The 21,134-nt window shown below is 39.7% G+C and overlaps 1 protein-coding gene across 1 annotated transcript; it reads left to right on the forward strand.

The window, feature by feature from the left end:
* The first annotated feature begins 3,175 nt into the window (after positions 1 to 3,175).
* Positions 3,176 to 17,896, forward strand: LOC140519433 (small nuclear ribonucleoprotein-associated protein N). The gene is made up of 7 exons (XM_072632395.1): positions 3,176 to 3,392; positions 4,456 to 4,607; positions 6,542 to 6,653; positions 10,181 to 10,333; positions 16,261 to 16,399; positions 16,754 to 16,879; positions 17,374 to 17,896. The coding sequence occupies exons 1-7, from the start codon at positions 3,390 to 3,392 to the stop codon at positions 17,409 to 17,411; spliced, it is 723 nt and encodes a 240-aa protein (XP_072488496.1). The 5' UTR covers positions 3,176 to 3,389; the 3' UTR covers positions 17,412 to 17,896.
* Positions 17,897 to 21,134: the final 3,238 nt, after the last annotated feature.

Below are 21,134 nucleotides of genomic sequence, written 5' to 3' on the forward strand. Positions count from 1 at the left end.
TGAAAAGCTTAAGGACTCTGATCATGGAAGCAATTAGACATTTAAATACTTACTATGTGCTAGGAACTATACTAAGAGATTTACAGATATTATTTCATTTAATCCTTACAACAAGGGAGGTAGGTGTGGTTATCACCATTTTGAAGCTGGGGACACTGGGGCTGACGGAGGTTAAAAGATTTTCCTGAGATCATACAACTAATAAATATGGAAGTCTAGATTGGAACTGAGGTGTCTCCTGACTCCAATCCACGATTCCACCTAGCTGCCTCAATATTTGATTATCACAGTGATAACCATGATCACAATTCCAAAGTATTGTGACATCTGCTGTCATATGGGAAGTTTCAGGGGCAAGTCAGATGGAAAGGTCCCATGGTCCTTAGGGTGTAACAGCAAAGCAAATTATAATGCCTCTTCTTTCATGGAATTTCCATTGATAAAATCTTATCTGTTTCTGATGTTGAACCATTTGATATTGCCAAGGACTTTGGTAGCAAGGACTTTTCTTTCTGGGTCTTTAGTATTTGTGTCTAGGCTACATAGAGGTTGTTTCCCAGGCTATGGGCAATGACTTGGAAACACTGCTAGTTGCAAAGCTCTTGGACTCAGGATTCTGGGCTGTCTATGTCAAGGTCTGAAGGGAGACATAGATTAAGGTGGCAGTGGTAGTTTGACTTGTTTGGCGTATTCTACCTCCTGTCTCTCCCTTGGGGTGCTAGGTTGGCTCACTTTATCTATGGGGAGAGAAGGAGTCACAGGAGCTTTGAGGAGGGCTGAAAAGGTTTGGAAAAGCTGCTGTGGGATAGTGAATAAATTAAAAAGATATAAAATCATAAAATGTCAAAATGTCAAAAAACGAGATTTGTTTGTTGCAGTGAGGGCCCGGTTGGATTTTGATGGTCTTAAGTCTCAACCTCCTAGGAAAGTATAACAGCAGTTATAGATCCCAAATATTACTTTAAATCTTTCTGTCAATGTAAGCTTGTGAGTCTTGTGTATGTTAAGCATTTCTTTCATACAGAGGAAAAAAATACCTATTTATCCCTGATTTATACTGTACATTGGGTACCTTTCTATTTACTCTACACTTTGGAAGACATGAGCCAAACCTAAGATATATATAATTTTCCCTGGAGTGCCAATGTGGGGACCTAAGGAGTGAAAGAATGAGAAAAGAAAAGTTCAGCCTTTCTTTTAGTTGGTTAGGCTTGCTCAGGATTGAAAATGGGCTGCATAAGCCTGGGTCTAGAACTTAGAGGAGAGGAAGGTGAAGTGCTCCAGTTCGTCTTGGGACTTGAAGCACCGCAAATTGTTAGACATGATTTTCCTAAAAACAGCTTGCAGATTTACAACTTTTATAACAAGCATTAAACTGCTTTCTTGTGCCTTTACGTCCAATGCAAGGATTATATCTTATTTCTTTTGGGTGCTTTGGCACATATATGATTTCTGACAAATACTTGATTAGTCATTCAGTTAAACATTTCTTAAACATTAAGTCAAGCCCCTGGGCTAGGCAATGTGGAAAGAAGGACAAAAATAAGAGTCTCTGCCCTCCAGGAGCTTATATTCTTTACCATACATAGATAAGTAAATGCAATTACATTGAGGAGAGAGTACTGACAACTGGGGACATAAGGGAAGGTTTCACAGAGGAGATGGCAACTGAGCTGAGCCTAAAGTAGGTAGGAATTTGAGAGGGCACCCATGTAGAAGGGATACCTTCATAGATATAATGGGAGGCACTCATGGAGATAGTACATTTCAGTGTTTGGGGACCACTTGTTCATATGGAGCCCTAGGCCAGAGATAGAATGTTTAGTTCAGAGAACACTTAGCAGTCCTGTCTGTCAATCACAAAAAAATGTGTGAAGGAAGAATATAGTGAAACAAAGTTAGGAAGGTTGGTATCAAACTACATCCAAAGAGCTATAGAACTGTGCATACCCTTTGACCCAGAAATATCACTACTAAGTTTGTATCCCAAAGAGCTCAAAGAAAAAAGAAAAAGGACATATCTATATCTATGTATCTATATCTACATGTATATCTATATCCACATACACACAGATATTTATGGCAGCTATTTTAGTGGTGGTGAAGAAATTGGAAATTGATGGTTGCCCATCAATTGGGGAATGAATGCGTAAGTTGAGGTATATGATTGTGATGGAATCCTATTGTGGTAGAAGAAATGAAGAGGAGAAAGCCTTCAGAAAAACCTGGGAAGATTTACATGAACTGGTACAAAGTGAAGCTAGCAGAACTGGAAGAAAATTATACACACAATACTATAACAGCAATACTATATGCTGTTTGACTATGAATGACTTGGCCATTCCAATGAACTCAAAGATCCAAAACAATTCTGAAGGACTTATGATGAAAAATGATATTGACCTCCAGAGGGAGAACTGATGAAATTTGAATACAGATGGAAGCATAATTTTTTAAAACATTTTATGGGTTTTTTTGCTTTTTTTGAAAAGTAGCTTAAAAGGAAATATGTTTCACATTATTTAATATGTGTAATTGCTATCACATAATCTGGCTTCTCAGTGGTTGGGAAAGGGGCAGGAGAGACCTTATTCAGAATTTAAAATTTTAAAAATGTTAAAACTAAATATTAATTTTTAAAAATAGACTATTTTTTAAAGATTGGGGCTCAGATTAAGAGGGGCCTTAAATGAAAAGTTGAGGAGTCTCTATTAAACATTAGGGGGGATAAGAGAATATTGCAGATTTGGGAGTCAGGGAAGAGACAGGCTCAGAACTGTGCCTTGAGATGATTGTGGCAGCTCTGTGAAAGATAATAGTGATAATCAAGGAAACCTTTCCTGATTCCCTTTTATTTGTAGTGCCGTCCCTCTGAGATTCTCTCCAATTTATCCCGTATATAGATTTCTGGCAACCACATAGACTTGGAGGCATCTTCACAATAGAGTGACAGTTCCAAAATCAATATCACCCAGCAATAAACATTTATTAAGTGCTTCCTATGGGTAAGGCACTGCTCTAAGAGTTGGTGATACAAAAAACAAGAAAAAGGAACGAGAGAGTTCCCTTCTTCGGTCCTTCGTAGACAGGGGGCTGGCCGCTGCTGGAGAGCTCCCACAAGAGCTCTCCACTTCGGGAAGCCTCTAGTTCTGGAACGTTCCCAAGAAGCCTTTCTGCTCTGGGGAAAGGGCGCCTGCCCTCACCCAATATGGCGGCTGAGGGAAACAAGGTCGGTCACGTGTCCTCCCCGTTCCAAGGGCTATAGTCTTTTTCGAATTTCCGTTACAGCCGGAAGCTAGGGGGCGGGCACTTTCCTCTGGAGCTCCTCGTGTTTGCGGCCGCCGAAGGGGGCTCCTTTTTCTAAGTCGGGGCACTTCGTAGCCGGCATCATGGTAAGCTTGGGATCTCTGGAAAAACTAGGCCTGGGCTGGGACACAGGCCTGGACGAGTCGGGGACGGGGCCGGGGATCGCGGGGATGGTGAGGACGCTGCCGAAGGCGGGGCCGAGCGACCGGAGGGGTCAGAGGTCAGGGTCCTGCCGGCGGCGGGGGGTGGGTTGGCCGGTTTTCCGTGGTTGAAGTGGCCGAGGTGAAGTCAGACCACACAGATTTATGAAGTCCTTATTCTGTGCTCCGTCTGGCGCTAAACGCTGGAGGTACAAAGAAAGGCAGAAGACGGACCCTGCTCCGCAGGAGCTCACCGTGTGATGGGGGAGACCATAAGCGAGCCGCCGTGTGCGTGCGAGCTCTGTGCAGGCTAAGTGGGAGGTGATCACCGGGGAAGGACTAGCGCTGAGGTCCTTGCAGAAGGGACTTGAAGAAAGCCAGGAAAACTAAAAAAAGATCAGGAGGGAATGAAGGAAGGGCCAGCGAAAATGCCCAGAACAGGGAAATGGGGCGTCTTGTTGAGAAATGGCCAGGGGCGGGGGGGGGGGGCTTAAGGTGAAGAATTTTAAAAGTCTGAGGGCTTTTTATTTGATCCTGGAGGTAACAAGGAACCCCTGGAGTTTACTGGGGGAGGGGCATGCGGGGAGTGGTCAGACCCGCCCTTTAGGAGGCTGACCCGCCAGAAGGCAGCTGGGGGTCAGAGGAGAGAAGGTGGTATAAACCAGAGATGTGGGATACTACTAAGGGGGTCTGAGGTTTGGGGGAGGGTGTGGGGAGGATGACAAGATCATAGAACTGGGTCAGAGATGATGGATCCATTCCTAGGGATTAAGAGCCCAGAGTGTGTTTGTGTGGTGTCAGAATCATATAATTGGGGGAGGTGTAGGCTAGGATGTTTGGGAAAAGATAAAGGGTCAAGACCTCACAGTGGAGAGGAAGCACTGCGGATCTTGGTTCAGAAGAGAAGAGAGAGAGCTGATGGAAAAGGAACAGGGGTAGAAAGAGCGCCTGGCAGTGTTTAGTCAGTCCAGGGTCTGGAGTCAATACTTTTCTCTCTCTGTTTCCACAGACGGTGGGCAAGAGCAGCAAGATGCTGCAGCACATCGACTACAGGATGAGGTGCATCCTGCAGGATGGCCGCATTTTCATCGGCACCTTCAAGGCCTTTGACAAGCACATGAACCTGATCCTGTGTGACTGTGACGAGTTCAGGAAGATCAAGTGAGGAGGGGGATGGTTTGGGAAGCTTGGGATGTGAAGAGGGGAGGGCAGGTAAAGTAGGCTTCTTATACTTACATTCATAAAACTCTTCTCTGTTCTAGTCCTGAACACCATCCCTCTCCCACCCACTGCACTCCAACCTTAGTGGATTTTGAGGAAACATTTATGCCCAGACATATTGTACACTTAGATGTGTACCAGCACACATCACCTGGAAATGATAAAAGGAAGCACAATACAGTGGGAAGAGCTTTGGTCTTGGGATAGATGATAGCTAAATAAAGTATTTATTAAGTTCTTAATATACCAGGTACTGTGCAAGGGAGTCAGGAAATCTAGGTGCTAGATTTCTGCAGGCATATAGCTCTGAGCACCTAGCTCTGTATAAACTGCAACTTTTTGTAGGCATTTATTTCTAGGCCAAGTTTCCCTGTCTATAAAATGAGGACAATAGAGTAAATCAGGCCTTCACAACCTTCAGCCCTTGGGACAGAGCCCATGGGCAACTTGAGGCATGCCAAAGGATTTCCTCTACATACAACAGTTGTTTTTCTCTACGTTTTTCACCGGCTGCTGGAAATCCTTTGTCAGACCAAAGGTTATGCAGGCCTGGACTAGATGATCTTTAAAGTCCTTTCTGACATTAACATTCACAATCCTTCCCCTCATAGAATTTGATCTAGTAATTCTAATGTTCCATCCATGTTCTTTTTTCATTGTTCTAACTCAGGCCCTCTTTGGTTCTGTGGTTCCTAGGAAGTGTGTGTTTTGGAGAGAATACTTAGTTATCTAGAAAGGGGCCCTTCTACTTATTATTTGTTAAACCCGTAGTTTCTGAGTTCCAGATCTTTATTCCCAGCAAACAATGACATTGAATGAAATATGTTCATGTCTTTCTTTTAATATATATTGTTTGATTTTTTTCATTAAGTTCATTTCCAAATATGGTCATTCACCCTTCCGTTCCTCCAGGAACCTTCGTTTGTTACAAAGTATAAAAAGAAACGGGAAAAAAATGTCAGTTCAGCAAAATTACCCAAAGCATAATGAGTTGTTCTTATTTAGTGAGTGAAATGCTTTGAGGTAAATTTACTTCAACTTAGCAAACATTTATGAAGCCTCAGTACTATAAGATCAACAAAAATAGCATCTTATATAATATATATATTTTTCTGTGAGCTTCTCGGTCAGAGGGCTGTGATTCTATGAGGTCATCTTGGGGTGAAGGCTTCTTACACTATAAGGCTTTTAAAGGGGGAGTTGATTTTCACATTTAATAAACGTTAACTGTGTTCTCTGTGTAAGTCACTGTGCTTTGAATTCCAACAAATATAATGATGAATAAAGACTTGGATCCTGTCCCCAGGGAGCTTATAGCCCAATAGGCGGAATGTCAGTTATTCAAACATCTATAATACAATATTTAGAATGTAATTTATGCTAAAAGAGGTATGGAGTACAATTTGAGTGTTTATTAAGATCCTTGTTATCTGAAGTTCTGCTCTGACTCTATATAACGCTGGATTTTAAATTATATCTACTGGTGACTGGCTATGTGACCTTAGACTAGGTCCTTTCAGGACCTAATTTTCCTCTTCTATAAAATGAGGAAATAATATGGTTTCTAAGGTCCCTTCCAACACTTAAATCTTGTGTTCTAAGGGCCCTTCCAGTTTTAACATTCTATGTTCCAAGGTTCCTTTCAGTTCTGACTTGCTATGTTCTATGTTTTAAGGACCCGTCCAGCTTTAACATTCTATGATTCTAAGTCTTCCAACGTTAAGGATCCCAGGACTCCTTGAGTAAGTTATGGGCCTAGTGACAAGGTGAAGGTTTTGAGGGATCCTAGGAAGCCTAGGAGCATAGAATTGCCTGCATTGTGCAGGCCATATTCAGTAGCCTGTTTCACTAACACACATATTTCTATCTTCTAGGCCAAAGAATGCAAAACAACCTGAACGTGAGGAAAAGAGGGTTCTGGGACTGGTGCTGCTTCGTGGGGAGAACTTGGTCTCTATGACTGTGGAAGGTCCACCCCCTAAAGATGTAAGGCAAAAGGATTGGGAAAGAACAGGGAGGGGAACCCCCATAAGTGTTTGGAGGTACCCACCTTAGCAACCTATAAAACTTAAGAGAAAGAATGTTGTGTTTTTGACTCTTCCTGAGTCAACTGGGTGTTTAGAAGCCAGAAAGTAGCCATAGTAATTAGCGGGTATCTAGCACTTAAGTTTGCCTGGCCTTAATTAAATATTCTGATAAAGTTAGAGTTACCAAGTGGATTAGGATCAATCTAGAGATTTTAGTGTTCATTGAGATAATAAATATTCAAGTCTGGAAGAAATTTGAGTACCAAGACCATCCCCACACCCTTGTGAGTGTCATATAAATGCTGCTTTCCTCTTTGTTCCCCTCATTGGTGCCCTCCTCTCTTTTTTGAAAAGGGCAAAATAACAGAATATTTTTGTTTTGACTAGATGATAGCTGATTTCTAAAGGTGTTAAGCTAGATGATCTGTAAGGTCTGATTTCTGTGATCCTAGGAATGATTCCCAGTATTGATGTTCTAGGTTCTGAGGTCCTTCCCAGCTCTTTTCTGATGTGCTGTGTTCTAATGAGGTTGGATTAAATGATTTGTATAAATCCTTTTCAGTCCTAAATTATAGTCTTGCACCCTCATTTGGTCTTCATACCCACCTCTGAGACTGTTTGTGCAAGTCAAGTCACTTAGCCTCAGTTTCCTCATCTGTAAAATGAGGATAACCATAGCATTTACTCCACAGGATTGTTGTGAGGAATCAGATGAGTTAACATGTAAATCACTTTGCAAACTTTAAGTTTAGCTGGGTATGAATGTTAGCTATTATTATTGTGCTGTTGTCATAGAGAAGGTATTTGTTCAGAAATGGGTTAAACTAGGTGGCTTCTGAGAATTCTCCCAATGCCGAGAGACTTTTTCCATGAGGACGCTTCCATTGATAAAAGTCTATAAACTTCTGAGCCACATATCAGAAAAAGAAGGGTTACAACTTTAGGATTTCTCTTTTGAAAGCTTGTAGATCCTTAATATCCATAGGTCCATCAATTATTGTATCCAGGTATTAAGAGTATAGTAAAGTACATACAGCAATATAATTACACAGGCTTAACACTGCCTCCCCCTTCTCCTCACGTGATATGACCATAGTGAAAGTGATTTTTGTTTCACAGTATTACTATAACTTTATGACCAGATTCCACAGTAATGTTGCCTGGCTTCACTGTACCTGTCGTCTAAGGTACAAATTGGGGTGTTGGTGTGAACAGAAGTCAGACCTGAGCCCTGGCTGCATTAGCTCCCTGAACACCAGTCTGGTCAAGGTCCCATTTATAATACTGTTCTCATGGCAACATTTCCCATACTCATTTGACCATAAAATGCTTTGGGACTTGAAGTGTGTGTGTACACATGTGTACATATACATATACACACATACCTCAATGGATTCCATTAATGCCAGCCTACATTTCCAAAGGAATAGAGGGTCTTAATGAAATTTTGTAGCGAAATAGGAAAAAAACGTATTTTTCATACTGGAAAGTTATTGCATATAGTATATGGGTTTGATATTTACATTTATATATATTTATATATATAAATATCAATATGAAAAATAAATATAATATAAAAAATAAATATCAGATGTACTTTTTTTTTAAAATTTTGAAATAGTTTTATTTTGTGACAGCAGTGGTTGTTTGTATGTATTTCTCCTAATGCGAGGATGACTCTGACCTTAACCAAATGAAACTGAATTAACTTGGTTTCCCCACCTTTAATTTTCTGTCAGTTGAGTCCTAGATTTCATGCAATATACACGTGTTTCCTTGTTCTTTTTTTATATTAATTTTATTTATTTTTAGTGTTCTACAATCACTTCCATAAAACTTAGATTGTTTTCCCCGCTATCTACCCCCACCACCCCCCTCCCTCCCCAAGACGGCATGCAATTCTGTATAGGATCTACACATACATTCCTATTGAATACATTTTCACTATAGTCATGCTGTGTAGAAGAACTAAAATAAATGGGAGAAATCATATAACAAACCATAACATAAAATATGCACACAAAAAATGATCTGCCACATTCTGCGATTGAATTTCATAGTTCTTTGGATGTGGAAGACATTTTGCCTTAGAAGATCATTAGGAATTTTTTTTTTAAGTCTTTGCATTGCTATGAAGATCCAAGTCTATCAGAAAAAACTCTCGCACACTGTGGTCGTTGCTGTGCACAAAATTCTCCTGGTTCTGCTCCTTTCACTCAGCATCAGATCATATAAGTCTTTCCAGGCCTCTCTGAAGTCTTCCTGTTCATCATTTCTTATAGCACAAGAATATTCCATTACATTCATATACCGTAATTTATTCAGCCATTCCTCAGTTGATGGGCATCACCTTGATTTCCAGTTCTTGGCCACTACAAAGAGTACTGCTAATATTTTTGTACGTGTGGGACCCTTTCCCATTTTTATGATCTCTTGAGGTACAGTCCTAGAAGCTATATTGCTGGGTAAAAAGGTATGCACATTTTTGTAGCCCTTTGGGCATAGTTCCAAACTGCTCTGCAGAATGGTTAGATCAGCTCACAGCTCCACCAACAATGAATTAGTGTTCCAACTCTCCCACATCCTCTCCAGCATTTATCATTTTCCTGTTCTGTCACGTTTGCCAATCTGATAGGTGTGATGTGGTACCTCAGAGTTGTTTTGATTTGCATCTCTCTAATCAAAAGTGATTTAGAGCATTTTTTCATATGATTATAGATGTCTTTAATTTCTTCCTCTGAAAATTGCCTGTTCATGTCCTTTGACCATTTATCATCTGGGGACAGATGCACATTTGATATTTCATAGGACAAAATTGGTATTATTGTTGAAACATTATCCTTAATCCCTCTTTGTATTATTTGGAACAGATCAGAGTTTGGGAAATGCAGTTGTTTATGAAGGAACTGAAGATCTTTAATGTAGAGAAAAGAAGACTTGGGAGGGGGTAGGAATGGGAAACACAAAACTGTTGTCTTCACCTATTGGAATGGGACTATCTTGGGCAACACCCACTTATTCTGGTTAGGTCTAAAAGGCAGGACTAGGAGGAGATGTGGCAGAGAGGCAAGTTTCAGCTCCTTGTAACTCTCTTTTCCTTCCATGTTTTTCTTGTACTACATGTAATTTAAACTTTATAATGATCCTGAGAGTATTTAAGGAACTCCTGGAGAAAGGCTGACTGATTTTGGTTGATAAAATGCTGCATAAGCCAAGGCTTGTATTCTATCTTGATAATATTGTTTGATGAATATTCATGTAAGTGTGTGAGCTATGTTTATACACTTTTTGTTGTAGTTGTTGCACATTTAGGTATTAACAGCAGGCTGTGGGCATGGGAAGTGGTGTTTGTGGTTTATGAGGGACTAGTGACATTTTATGTTCCTGCAGTAAGTGTTGAGCTTTTGTTGCTAGCCTGCCTACAAAATGTGATCATAATTAGTCTTTGCTTCCCCATAAATGACTTTTTATGTTTTCCTTTTTCAGACAGGCATTGCTCGTGTGCCATTAGCTGGAGCTTCAGGAGGTCCTGGGATTGGCAGGGCTGCAGGCAGAGGTGTGCCAGCTGGCGTTCCCATGCCCCAAGCTCCTTCAGGCTTGGCAGGACCTGTCCGGGGTGTTGGGGGGCCTTCCCAACAGGTGAGGAGCTGGGTGACCTTGACGTCTTCCATCAATTGATAAATAAGCTTTTATTAAATGCCTGCAATGTGTCAGACACTCCTAAGCTCTGGAGACACAAAGACAAAAACAAAACATTTCTTACCTTCAGGGGGCTCATTTTGTCAGGGCATGAGTGTTGGAAAGCACCTAAAGGACAGGCTCCTGTCTCCATAAATAGCAGCTGTGTCAAAGCCTTAAATCCTGGGGCATATTCCTGAAGAACACAATCAGGTATTCAGAACCTTTTCCTTGAAATGCTGTAGGTAACAATCCAGGCTTCCTGAGTAGAACAAAGCCCTAGTGATTTACTCTCCTCTCCTCACCTCCACTTTCCCCTTAGGATTTATTGTACATTTATTTGTTGTGTTTTTAGTAAGTGTTTATTATATATATTATATATAAATACAATTTATTGTATTTATTAAGAAGTACTTAATGAGTAATGAGTGTAAATAATCCTGCATTGGATTGTAAACTTCATTAGGGTAGGACCTGTGTTGTATTTCACTTTATATGGGGTGAGAGTGAATTTTCAGTCAATTGAGGGGTATTTATTTTTATTCTTATTTTAAACATTTTTATTGATAACTCTTACGTCACCTAAAATTTCTGAATATATCCTTTGCTCTCCTCCTCTCAGAGAGCCATCCCTTATAACAAAGAATAAAAAAAGAGGGGAAAAATACTGAGTAAGACTAGCCAGAACATCAAAAAAGTCTCACATTCCCTGTGATGTTCCAGGCCTACAGTCTGTCATCTTCGACTGATTCAAGAAGGAAAAGGAGGTGCTTTCTCACAGCACTTCTTTGAGGCCAAACTTGGTCATTGTAATTTCACCAAATTCAGTTGCGGTGGTTTTATTATTTTCGTTTATGTCATGGTTAATGTGTATATTATTTTCCTGGTTCTACTTACATCACTTTGTATGAGTTCATAGAAGTCATCCCTTGCTTCATTATAGTCATCATTTCACAGTCATAGTCTGTTCGTATACTACATCTTGTTTAGCAGTTCCTCCAGCATTTGGGCACCTGTTGTATGCTGGGAACCATGCACTGCTATGTGTATTTTAAGTGCATATAGTGCCTGTTTTATCATTTACATTCTTGTTAAAGGGTTAAAGACATTTTAGTCACTTTCTTCTACATAATTCCAAATTACTTTCCAAAATGGTTGGGCAAATTCACAGATCTACCAAAGCTGCTTTAGCGTATCTGTCTACCTTTCTACAACTCCAATTTCCATCTTTTATCTTCTTTGCTACTTTGCTAATTGTGAGATGGAACTTCAGAAGTGTTTTGATTTGATTTGTATTGTTACTATCGGTTATGGTTCTTTCATATGGTTGTTAATATTTTACGGGGTTTTTTGAGAACTTTTTTATCGGTTTTTTTTTGTTGTCGTTATTCAGATCTTTAGACCACTTTACCTATTGGGCTTTTATAGCTAGGTGTTGCAGTGGACTGAATGCTGCACTTGAAAATCTGAGTTCAAATCCTACCTTTGACATTGGCTATGTAACCCTAGGCAATTCACTTAACCTGTCCTCAGTTTCCCCATCTGTAAAATGGGGATTATATTAGTAACTACCTCCTAGGGTAGTAGTGAAGATAAAATGTATATCTCAGTTTTTATCAGCAAGCATTTATTAAGTATACGTTATGTGCCAGGTATTATACTAGAGCCTGGGGATACAAAGACAAAAACGAAACAGCTCCTGCCCTTAAGAAGCTTACATTCTATCAGATGAGATTATGTATGTGTAAATTAGCATATACAAATACTTATAAAATAAATAAATAGAAAGTAATTTGGGGAGGGAAGGCCCTCTGAGCTGGAGGGTCAGTACGTGAGCTGAGTCTTGAAGGAAATGGAGGATTCTAAGAGGCAGAGGTAAGGTGGGTGTGGATTTCAGGCCTGGGAGAAGAAAGCAGGTGGAGTGTCCTAGATCAAGAACTTTAAGAAGACTGGTTTGGCTAAGTTGTGGTGTACATGCAGGGGGAAGTAACAAGTATGTATTAAGTACAGAAGTGTTTATTTAGGTCAGGAGAGTTTGGGGCCTGACTAAGGGCTTAAATGAGAAACCATTTATTTATCTTGGATCCTGAAGGCCAGTAGGGAGCCACTGGAACTTTGAGTAGGGAAGTGACAGTGTCAGACTTGACTGCTGAGCCACTTTACTTTGGCAGCTGATCTACTTGAAGGGTCAGGGAGAGCAAGAAGTCAGAGGTAATAAGCATTTCATAGATGTTGAATTGACTTGACTCTGTGCTTCAAAGTTCAGAATCCCCCAGTTACTGACTGGTGTTCCTAGCAGAGAACTGGTCAGTTATTTATGGAGCTCCAGGTAGTATTATCCTATTCTTCATTTATTATAATAATAGTTCCCATCTCTGTAAACTAGGTTTTCACAACTGCCCAGTGATGTAGTAGACAAAGCAAAATAATTACTACTATTTTACATATGAGAGGTTAAGTGTTTTACCCAGTGTGACATAGCAATAAGCATTGAGTAAAGAGGATCATTTAATTTTTGAAAAAGCATTTATTGTTTACTATTTGTCAAGTACTGGGCTAAACACTGGGGATACAAATATAAAAGGGATGATCTGTGCCATCAAAGCTTTCATTTTAACAAGGGGAGACCTACAGGAGAGCAGAAGAAATCCCTGAGATGGTGAATGGATTAAGAGGGGAGTAGCCATGGCAAAGGGAAGAAGAGCTTAGGGGGATGGAGGAGGTCTCTGCTTGAGGCAGTAGGCAAAATTGAGACCCAGGGGAAAAGTGAAACCTGGCGGGGGTGGGCCAGGTGAGGTGCTCAGCAATCACGGTGGCACAGCTCTGGACTTGGAGAAGTGAGAGACCAGACAGAGTCCAGAGGCTAGCACCAAGATGGTGAGGGTGTGATGTGAAGTAGGCCTGTGTGCCGATTCCAAGTCTGCCTGTTGAAAGTGAAGCTGTGTATTAGATCCTAGGAGGGTATATAAAAGAAATAGAAAATGAATACCCTTCATGAGTGCTTTTCTCACTTTTTAAAATTTAGTTTTTTATAATAATGAGCTTGACAAATATCAACAAACGTGAACATTTTGTTATATAAGGAACAGTAAAGTGAAATAAGTTGAGCAAAATAAACCTGCCTGTTGGTTCTGTCTGATTCTGAGCCTCTTGTCTACCAGCTGTGGTGGGAAGCATGATTCCTTCATCAGTCTTGTGGAGTTGTGTTTGGTCATTGCAGTAGTCATAGTGCTTAAGTCTTTCACAATGTTTTAATCATCGTAAACATTGTTCTCCTGGTTCTGTTTACTTCTCTCTGTGTTAATTTATACAAGGTCTTCTCAGTCTGTTCTTTCATCACTTTTGTGACTCAGTAGTCCCATTTATTATATTCATCTCATTCAAGTTCATACAACACAGTTTGTTCAGTCATTTTCCAAGTTGATGAAGACCTACTTTATTACAACAAAAAGTTTTGCCATAAATATTTTTGTCTGTGTGAGTCCTTACCTTCTTTCTTTGATCTCCTTGGGATGTGTGTCTATTAGCAATATCTCTTGGTCAAAGGCTGTTGCACAGTTTAGTGACTTTTAGGGGTGTAGTTTGAAACTGCTTTTCAGAATGGTTGGATCATTTCAAAGGTCACCAAATGTGCCAGTCCTTCCACATCCTCTCCAAGCATTGTCATTATCTTTTCTGGTCCTCTTTGCCAATCTGAGGTGGAACTTCAGAGTTGGATTTTTTTTTTATACACAGTCACTGTATTTTGACATTTTATCTAATTGCCACCACCTATAAAGTAGCAAAACATCACCTGAATTTTCATGAAACTTAGCAAGACTGAAACTAATCAACTAATCAACCAATAAATTAATATTTAGAGTTTCCATGGGTGCAGTTGACTTTACTATTTCCCTTCCATATTTGGAAACTGATTAGCTTACTGTTCTGCATAAACAGATACCATCAATTTTATAGAGAAAAGAGCTCAGTGAATCTTTGTGCTGAAAAAACCCTATTTGCTCAAAGATCTCACCATTTACTTTGTGACTTTCTAATCTGGAACCATCTTCCAATATTAAAAAACAAACCAGCAATTCATCACCAATAAAAAGCTTAATTTTATGTTTATAGTATTATCCTTAGTCTTTTATTTATAAATGTTATTTATTTATTTATGCACCCATTTATTTGTTTATTTATTTATAAACTGTTCTTCCTAGCCTTCATTTTCTTTTCCATGTCAAGTTTTAAAGATTTCTAACCATTTTCCCAATTTTACTTATTCTAACATTTAGCCAAAGTTAATGAGAATGTTGTGTATTTCCTAAGCTTCAAAAGTCCTTAATACCTTCCTGTTCATTGTATTTGAGGGTCTTCAGTTTTCTCATTGAGGAAAAAAATAATTAATCCATAACTCAACGTTATAGACTGTCTATCTCCTACTTCTACTGTACAATCCATGTTAGTAAATTATGGTATGTGTTGTCTTAATTTCTATTGCAGGGAGGGAAAAATTATCAAGAAAATCTGTAACTGTTATGTGGAAAACCTTGAAAGTTCACGTTTTTCCCTCAAGGTTCAATTATTGTCTTTTACTCCTCAATTCATTTCATTATCTGATCTCTCTTTCTCTATAGTTCTTCTGGTTCATTGCTGAGCAGTCAGTGTATTATTTCCTTCCTGTAAGAGGCCATGACTTCTTCATAAAGGATTTGGAAAATTTCACACTGAATATTGTCCTTTAGTTTCTTTATGTTGTATCCTCTGTTTTCAAGTCTTTTATATAATAAGGAATTGTCTGTCTGGAGTACAAAAACTGTACAAAACTATAGTTGGGAGAAGAAGTCACAGCCTGGTAATTTTAACAATAATTTACTTTTTTTCATTTAAATTGCCTGTTCTATCCTTTGATCATTATTTATTTTAAAAATTACACTTTTTCTTATACATTTAAATCAGTTCACCATTATATCTTACATGTCACAGTTTTTCCAGAGAAATTTGTTTAAGAGGCTTTTTCCTCATCTAAAATGTTCTAATTCATGCTGTATGGATTTAGCTTTTGCAAAATCTTTTCAGTTTTATCTAAATTTTCTGTTAATGGCACTACTCAGTTGCCTATGTTTAAAATTTCAGAGTTATTCTTGATTATTCTCTTTCCTTCACCTCCCCATACCTTCTAAGTAGCTGCCAAATCCTTTCTGTTCTGTGTCTGAAGTGTCTCTTTTACCTTTCCTTCTGTTTCATTCTCATTGCTACCCTCTAGTTCAATTTGTATCTCTTGACTTGGAGTGTGGTAATAGCATCCTGGTGGTTTTGCCTGCCCTTGGTCTCCCCAGCACAGTTAGACTTTCGCACTTTACCAGGACTGGCTTTTTATTGAGTCGTTCTGGCCCTATTGCTCCACGTTCTTTAGATTGGTGTTCAAAACCCTACACAATCTGGTTCCGTCCTTCCTTTCCCTTTTTCACTCACATCACCTTTAAAGCATTAGAGAAATGTGAAATGATGATGATGAGTGTCTCCTTTACATTCTTAACATGCCAGCTATCCCACTATTCCCTTTCTTATTTTCCTGGTTTTTTGCCTTCATTTGTTAATATTGAATTCTCAGTTATCTTTTTACATATGTCTATTGCAGTTTGTGAAGGGGAGGGTTGTGTAGATCCTTCTTCCTTGGGTTTCCCAAACACTTTGTTTTATACCCATCTAATGTATAAATTATATATTATTATAACCATCTGTATTGGTATTTTATTCTCTACTAGACTAAGTTTGATGAAGGCAGGAGTCATATCTGTTCTAGATTTGATATCTTCTTCAGTGCCTTCAATATAGTAGGTGCTTAATAAGTGCTTGTATTTTTATTTGTCTTTTACTGTTAACCACCCTCTGTGCCCTCTTAGGTGATGACTCCACAGGCTAGAGGGACTGTAGCTGCTGCTGCGGTTGCTGCCACAGCCAGTATTGCAGGGGCTCCAACGCAGTACCCCCCTGGTCGAGGAACTCCTCCTCCACCTGTGAGCCGAGGGACACCTCCTCCAGGTAAGGCATCCTTGGATAGCAGCTATGCTAGTTGGTAGTTAAGGCCTCAGCTGGATTGGTGATGAAACATAACCTTGTCTGAACCTGATGAAGAATTTGAATTATTCAGCAGGATTACTCTGAGGTCCAGCCTGAATGGTTGTCTAGGAGCTCAGGGCACACTCTTTCCTAGGAAAGGAGCCCTGGCTTTTGGATGTGAGTCATGTTTGAGCTAGGAGCAGCCACCAAGTGGATGATGGAGCTGGAGACTGTGGTTCCCCTTGCAAAGCTCTGGCTCTCACGTTTCCCCCTTCGTGCTCTTCCTTGCAATTTTCATACAACACTGAATTGTTCTCTGGAACTACATTGTTGCAGGCATGATGGCCCCTCCTCCTGGAATGAGACCTCCCATGGGGCCCCCCATGGGGATGCCCCCTGGTCGAGGGGCACCAATGGGGATGCCCCCTCCTGGCATGAGACCCCCTCCTCCGGGAATGAGAGGTGAGTGGAACAGCTGCATTTGCAGTTCACATATGGGCAGTGTAGATTTTGTTGCTACTTTTCTTTTCAGCCTGAGCTCTCTTCATGGGAGCTTGGCCTCTGGTATTTTATGGGCCTGTATAGTAGAACCAAAATTAAAGCCATAGATGTGTTGCCCAGACTTCCCTAGAAGTGATTTTAGTCAGACTCATTTTCTTGCTGTTGCTTGTAGGGGTGGGGGTAATTGCTCCACCAAGCTCTGAATCCCCTTTGCTTTTATACCCATGGGTTTTGTTTTCCAGGAAGGATTAGATATTTACTAGATATCTGACCCTGGACCAAGTCATTTTTTCCTTTCTGAGTCTCAGTTTCTTCCACTGTATAAAAGGGATAATACTGTTTTTATTATATACCTCTTAGAGCTGTTGTGATGAAAATACTTTGTAAACTTTAAAGGATTTTAAAAATGTAAATTGTTGTGTCTATCTCATGGGACTCCTTTATTTCCCTTATAGGTCCCCCTCCCCCAGGAATGCGCCCACCAAGACCTTAGGATTCCTCAACTGCTGTGATGCTGCCTCTGAGATGAGGCTGTATATAGTTTTGTGGGCTTTTTGTATAAAGTGTGCTCCTTTTAAATTGATTCATAATAAACTCTTGGGCAAAAAAACCTGCAGTTATTGTTGGGTATTTTCTGTGCCTGTTGGAAGCATTGGGAGGGAGTGCAGAATTTAAACCCCTTAAGACCACCCTGGCTGTTACGTGGGCTGTCCTAGAGGAAGTAGTTCTTACATCTGAGTTACCTTTGTTCCTTTTTTATTCATCTGGATGACTTCAGATGCTTCCCTCCATTGTGATAACCATGGATTCAGTTCCCTGCTTTTCCCTATTAGTTTTTTATAGCTTTATCCTTGACTCTTTTAAGTCAGAAGTTCTTCTAAGCCTTCATTTTCTTTTTCTCCTATTTTCTCAAATTTGCTTATTCTTTAGCAGTTAACCAAAATAAATGAGAATGCTGAATATTCCTTAACTTAAAAAGTCATTATCTTATTCATTGTATTTGGGAGTTTTTAGTTTTCTCATGGAGAAAAAAAATTAGTCATAGCTCAACTTCATATATTGTCCACCTGCTACTTCTATAACACAATCCTGGATAATGGAATTCGGTGTATGTTGTCTTTAATTTCTTCTGCATGGGGAAGGAGTAATCATCAAGAAAATCTTCAATCATCATGTGAAAAACCTCGAAAGTTCATGCTTTGCCCTCAAGGTTCAGTTATTATCTGCTCAATCCATTTCATTATCTGATCTAAATTATTCTCTAGTTCTCCTGGTACATTGCTAGGCAGCCAGTGTACTACTTCATGGTTGTGGGAGGCCATGGCTTCTTCATAAAGAATTTGGAAAATTTTACTAAATATTGTCCTGTTATTTCTTTTTTTAAAATTTTCAGTTTACAACATTCAGTTCCACAAGCTTTTGAGTTTTAAATTTTCTCCCCTATCCTTGCCTCCTCCCTTCCTAAGACAGCATGCAGTGTGATATAGGCTCTCATATACATGCATGTTAAATATGTTTTCACATTAGTCATGTTTTAAAGAAGAATTCTAACCAGCAGAATGAACCATGAGAAAGAAGAAGCAAAACAAAAAAGAGAGCAAACAGCATGCTTTGATCTGCGTTCAGACTCTATAGTTCTTTCTCTGGATGTGGATGGCATTCTCTGTCCTGAGCCTTTTGGGGTTGTCTTGGAACCTTGCTGAGAAGAGCTGTCTGTCGAAGTTAGTCACTGCACAATGTGGCTGGAACTGTGCATTATATTCTGGTTCTGCCCCCCTCGTCATCCGTTCATATGAGTCCAGGTGTTTCTGAAGTCTGCCTGCTCAGCATTTCTTACAACACAATAGTATTCCATTACATTTATATGCCGCAACTTGTCCTGTAGTTTCTTTACACTGTATCCCCTCTTTTCAAGTCTTGTATAAAATACAGAATTATCTGTTTGAAGCACAAAAACTATTATGAAACCATGATTGAGGGAAGAAGTCACAGCCATGGTAATCAATAACTCCACCTTCTTTCATTTTGTTTTCTAACTCAACTACTCTGTCTTCATCCAAAGTGGGACATACATATTTTTCATCAAAGCCATTATATAACTGTCCTTGTGCTAAATTGCCCATATGAACGAACAAAGGGATAGTGAGGAGAGAAAAGGAGGAATTCAAACAGTGTGAATGGAGACCACTGAGGAGACCTGATTGAATGGGATGTTAAAGAAAGTCTCAGGAATAGCTTTTGTGAAGAAAAGAAAGCTCTTTGTGCTGTAGTTGAAGTACCTTTATTTTTAAAGGGCAGACTCAAATAATTCCTATCACTCTGGTGGCTCTTGATAACATTACAATAGGGGAAGTTTATCTTTGACAATCTCCTCTTTACTTTTCTTCTCAGATACCCAATACCCTTGAAGCCCTTCCGCTCACCTTTGCAGTGTTTCCTAGGTGATGTTTCATATCCATTCCTCTTTTAACTCTCATTTACCATTTTTACCTCTCACCAGTGGCTTGTTCTCATCTGTTAGGGAGGAAAACTAAATGGTAGAATCAGGATATTTGAATTTGAAGAGACTTTTAGACTATAGAACATACAAAGTCAGAGCTGGAAAAAACTTAAAAGGTAAAGTGCTTTGACCAGGCTTGCTTCCTAATAAGTTCCAGAACTAGTATATAGGAGCCCAAGTTTTCTCTTCCATTTCTTGACTCATCATTTTCAACAACTGTTTAAGACCCTATTATCTGCATAGCCCTGTAAGGCTCTGGAAGAGATCTTTGAAGTCATCTAATGTAATCTAATTATAGATGAGGAAACTGAAGGTCCCAGATCACATAGAGGGTTAGTTGTAGTGCTGAGAGTAGATGCCAAGTCTCATTTCTAGACCAGTACTTAGCAATAGTTACTGACCTAACTCTAGAACTAGCTGTTAGGTTAGAGTTGATATAAAATGAGAATTGGGCTTGCTGATCCCTAAAGTCCCTTTTAGCTAACAGTCTTTTATTTTAAGTTGTATTTATTACCATTAGATCGTAAACTCTAGGACAAGGCCTTGTCTTAATTATCTTTTTATCTCCATCCATAACCTGACAAACTATGCAAAGGATAGCTGCTTAACAAATAATTGTTAATTGAATTAGCAAGTTAATGAAGTAGGATGAATGAAAAAGTGTTGGGGAGACCAATGAGGCATTCATTATCTGCTTTCTAGGAGCTCATATTCTAAAGGAGGAGATGACATATAGGGAAGGTTGTAGGTAATTGTCCTTTGTTTTTGAGGAGGACCAAAATGACCTCACTGTGTTGAGGTCAAGGTACAGTGTGTCTGACAGTGACTGATCAGACCAATTTGAGCTCGGAAGGCTCAACCACAGATCTGGCACAAATGGTGCATTTGAACATTTGGAATGGAGATGTCTCTGGATTTATGCATCTCATGTTTTCTTTATGCTACTGAGATTCTGCTTTTCTTATAGAGAGACAGTGCCTTCTTTGATGCAGGCACTTCATGCTAGGCAGTCCTGTACCTGTATCTCTTCTTTCTCACAATTGATACCAAAGTTTAGATCAAAGGCCCAAGGTCCCCCAGTGCATCCTGGGTCATCTCCAGTCATCCTGATGAATATCTGTCACTGGATTCAGATGGCTCTGGAGGAGAAGTGAGGCTGGTGACCTGCACAGCCCTCCCTCATTCAAAACAAAGTCAAGTGCAAGTCATGTCATCATTTCTCTGATGGCATGGTCATCTTTGGCAACAAAGGACAAACAAACAAAAACCAAAGTTTTTCAGAGGGACCTTGAGAGTGTCCTTGTTCCTCCTGACCTCCATGTAAGAGCTTGCTTTATGTGAGTTCTCCATAAAATAGTCTCTTAAGAAAAAGACCTATTTGTACAAAAATATTTATAGCAGCTCTCTTAGTGGTGGCTAAGACCTGGAAATCAAAGGGATGGATGCCCATCAATTGGGGAATGGCTTAACAAGCTGTGGTATGTGATTGTAGTGGAATATTATTGTGCTATAAGAAAGGACAAGCAGGATAATTTTAGAGAAACCTAAATGAAGTGATGCACAGCAAAGTGAAGTAAAGAATCAGGAGCCGGTGATACCCGATAACAGCAACGCTGTGCCATGAAGAATTGTGAACGATTCAGCCATTCTCAGCAATACAGGGATCCAAGACAATTCCGAAGAGTGAAACAGTGTCCACCTCCAGAGAAGGAACTG

This window comes from Notamacropus eugenii, chromosome 1, assembly GCF_028372415.1.
Source record: "Notamacropus eugenii isolate mMacEug1 chromosome 1, mMacEug1.pri_v2, whole genome shotgun sequence".
NCBI lineage: Eukaryota > Metazoa > Chordata > Mammalia > Diprotodontia > Macropodidae > Notamacropus > Notamacropus eugenii.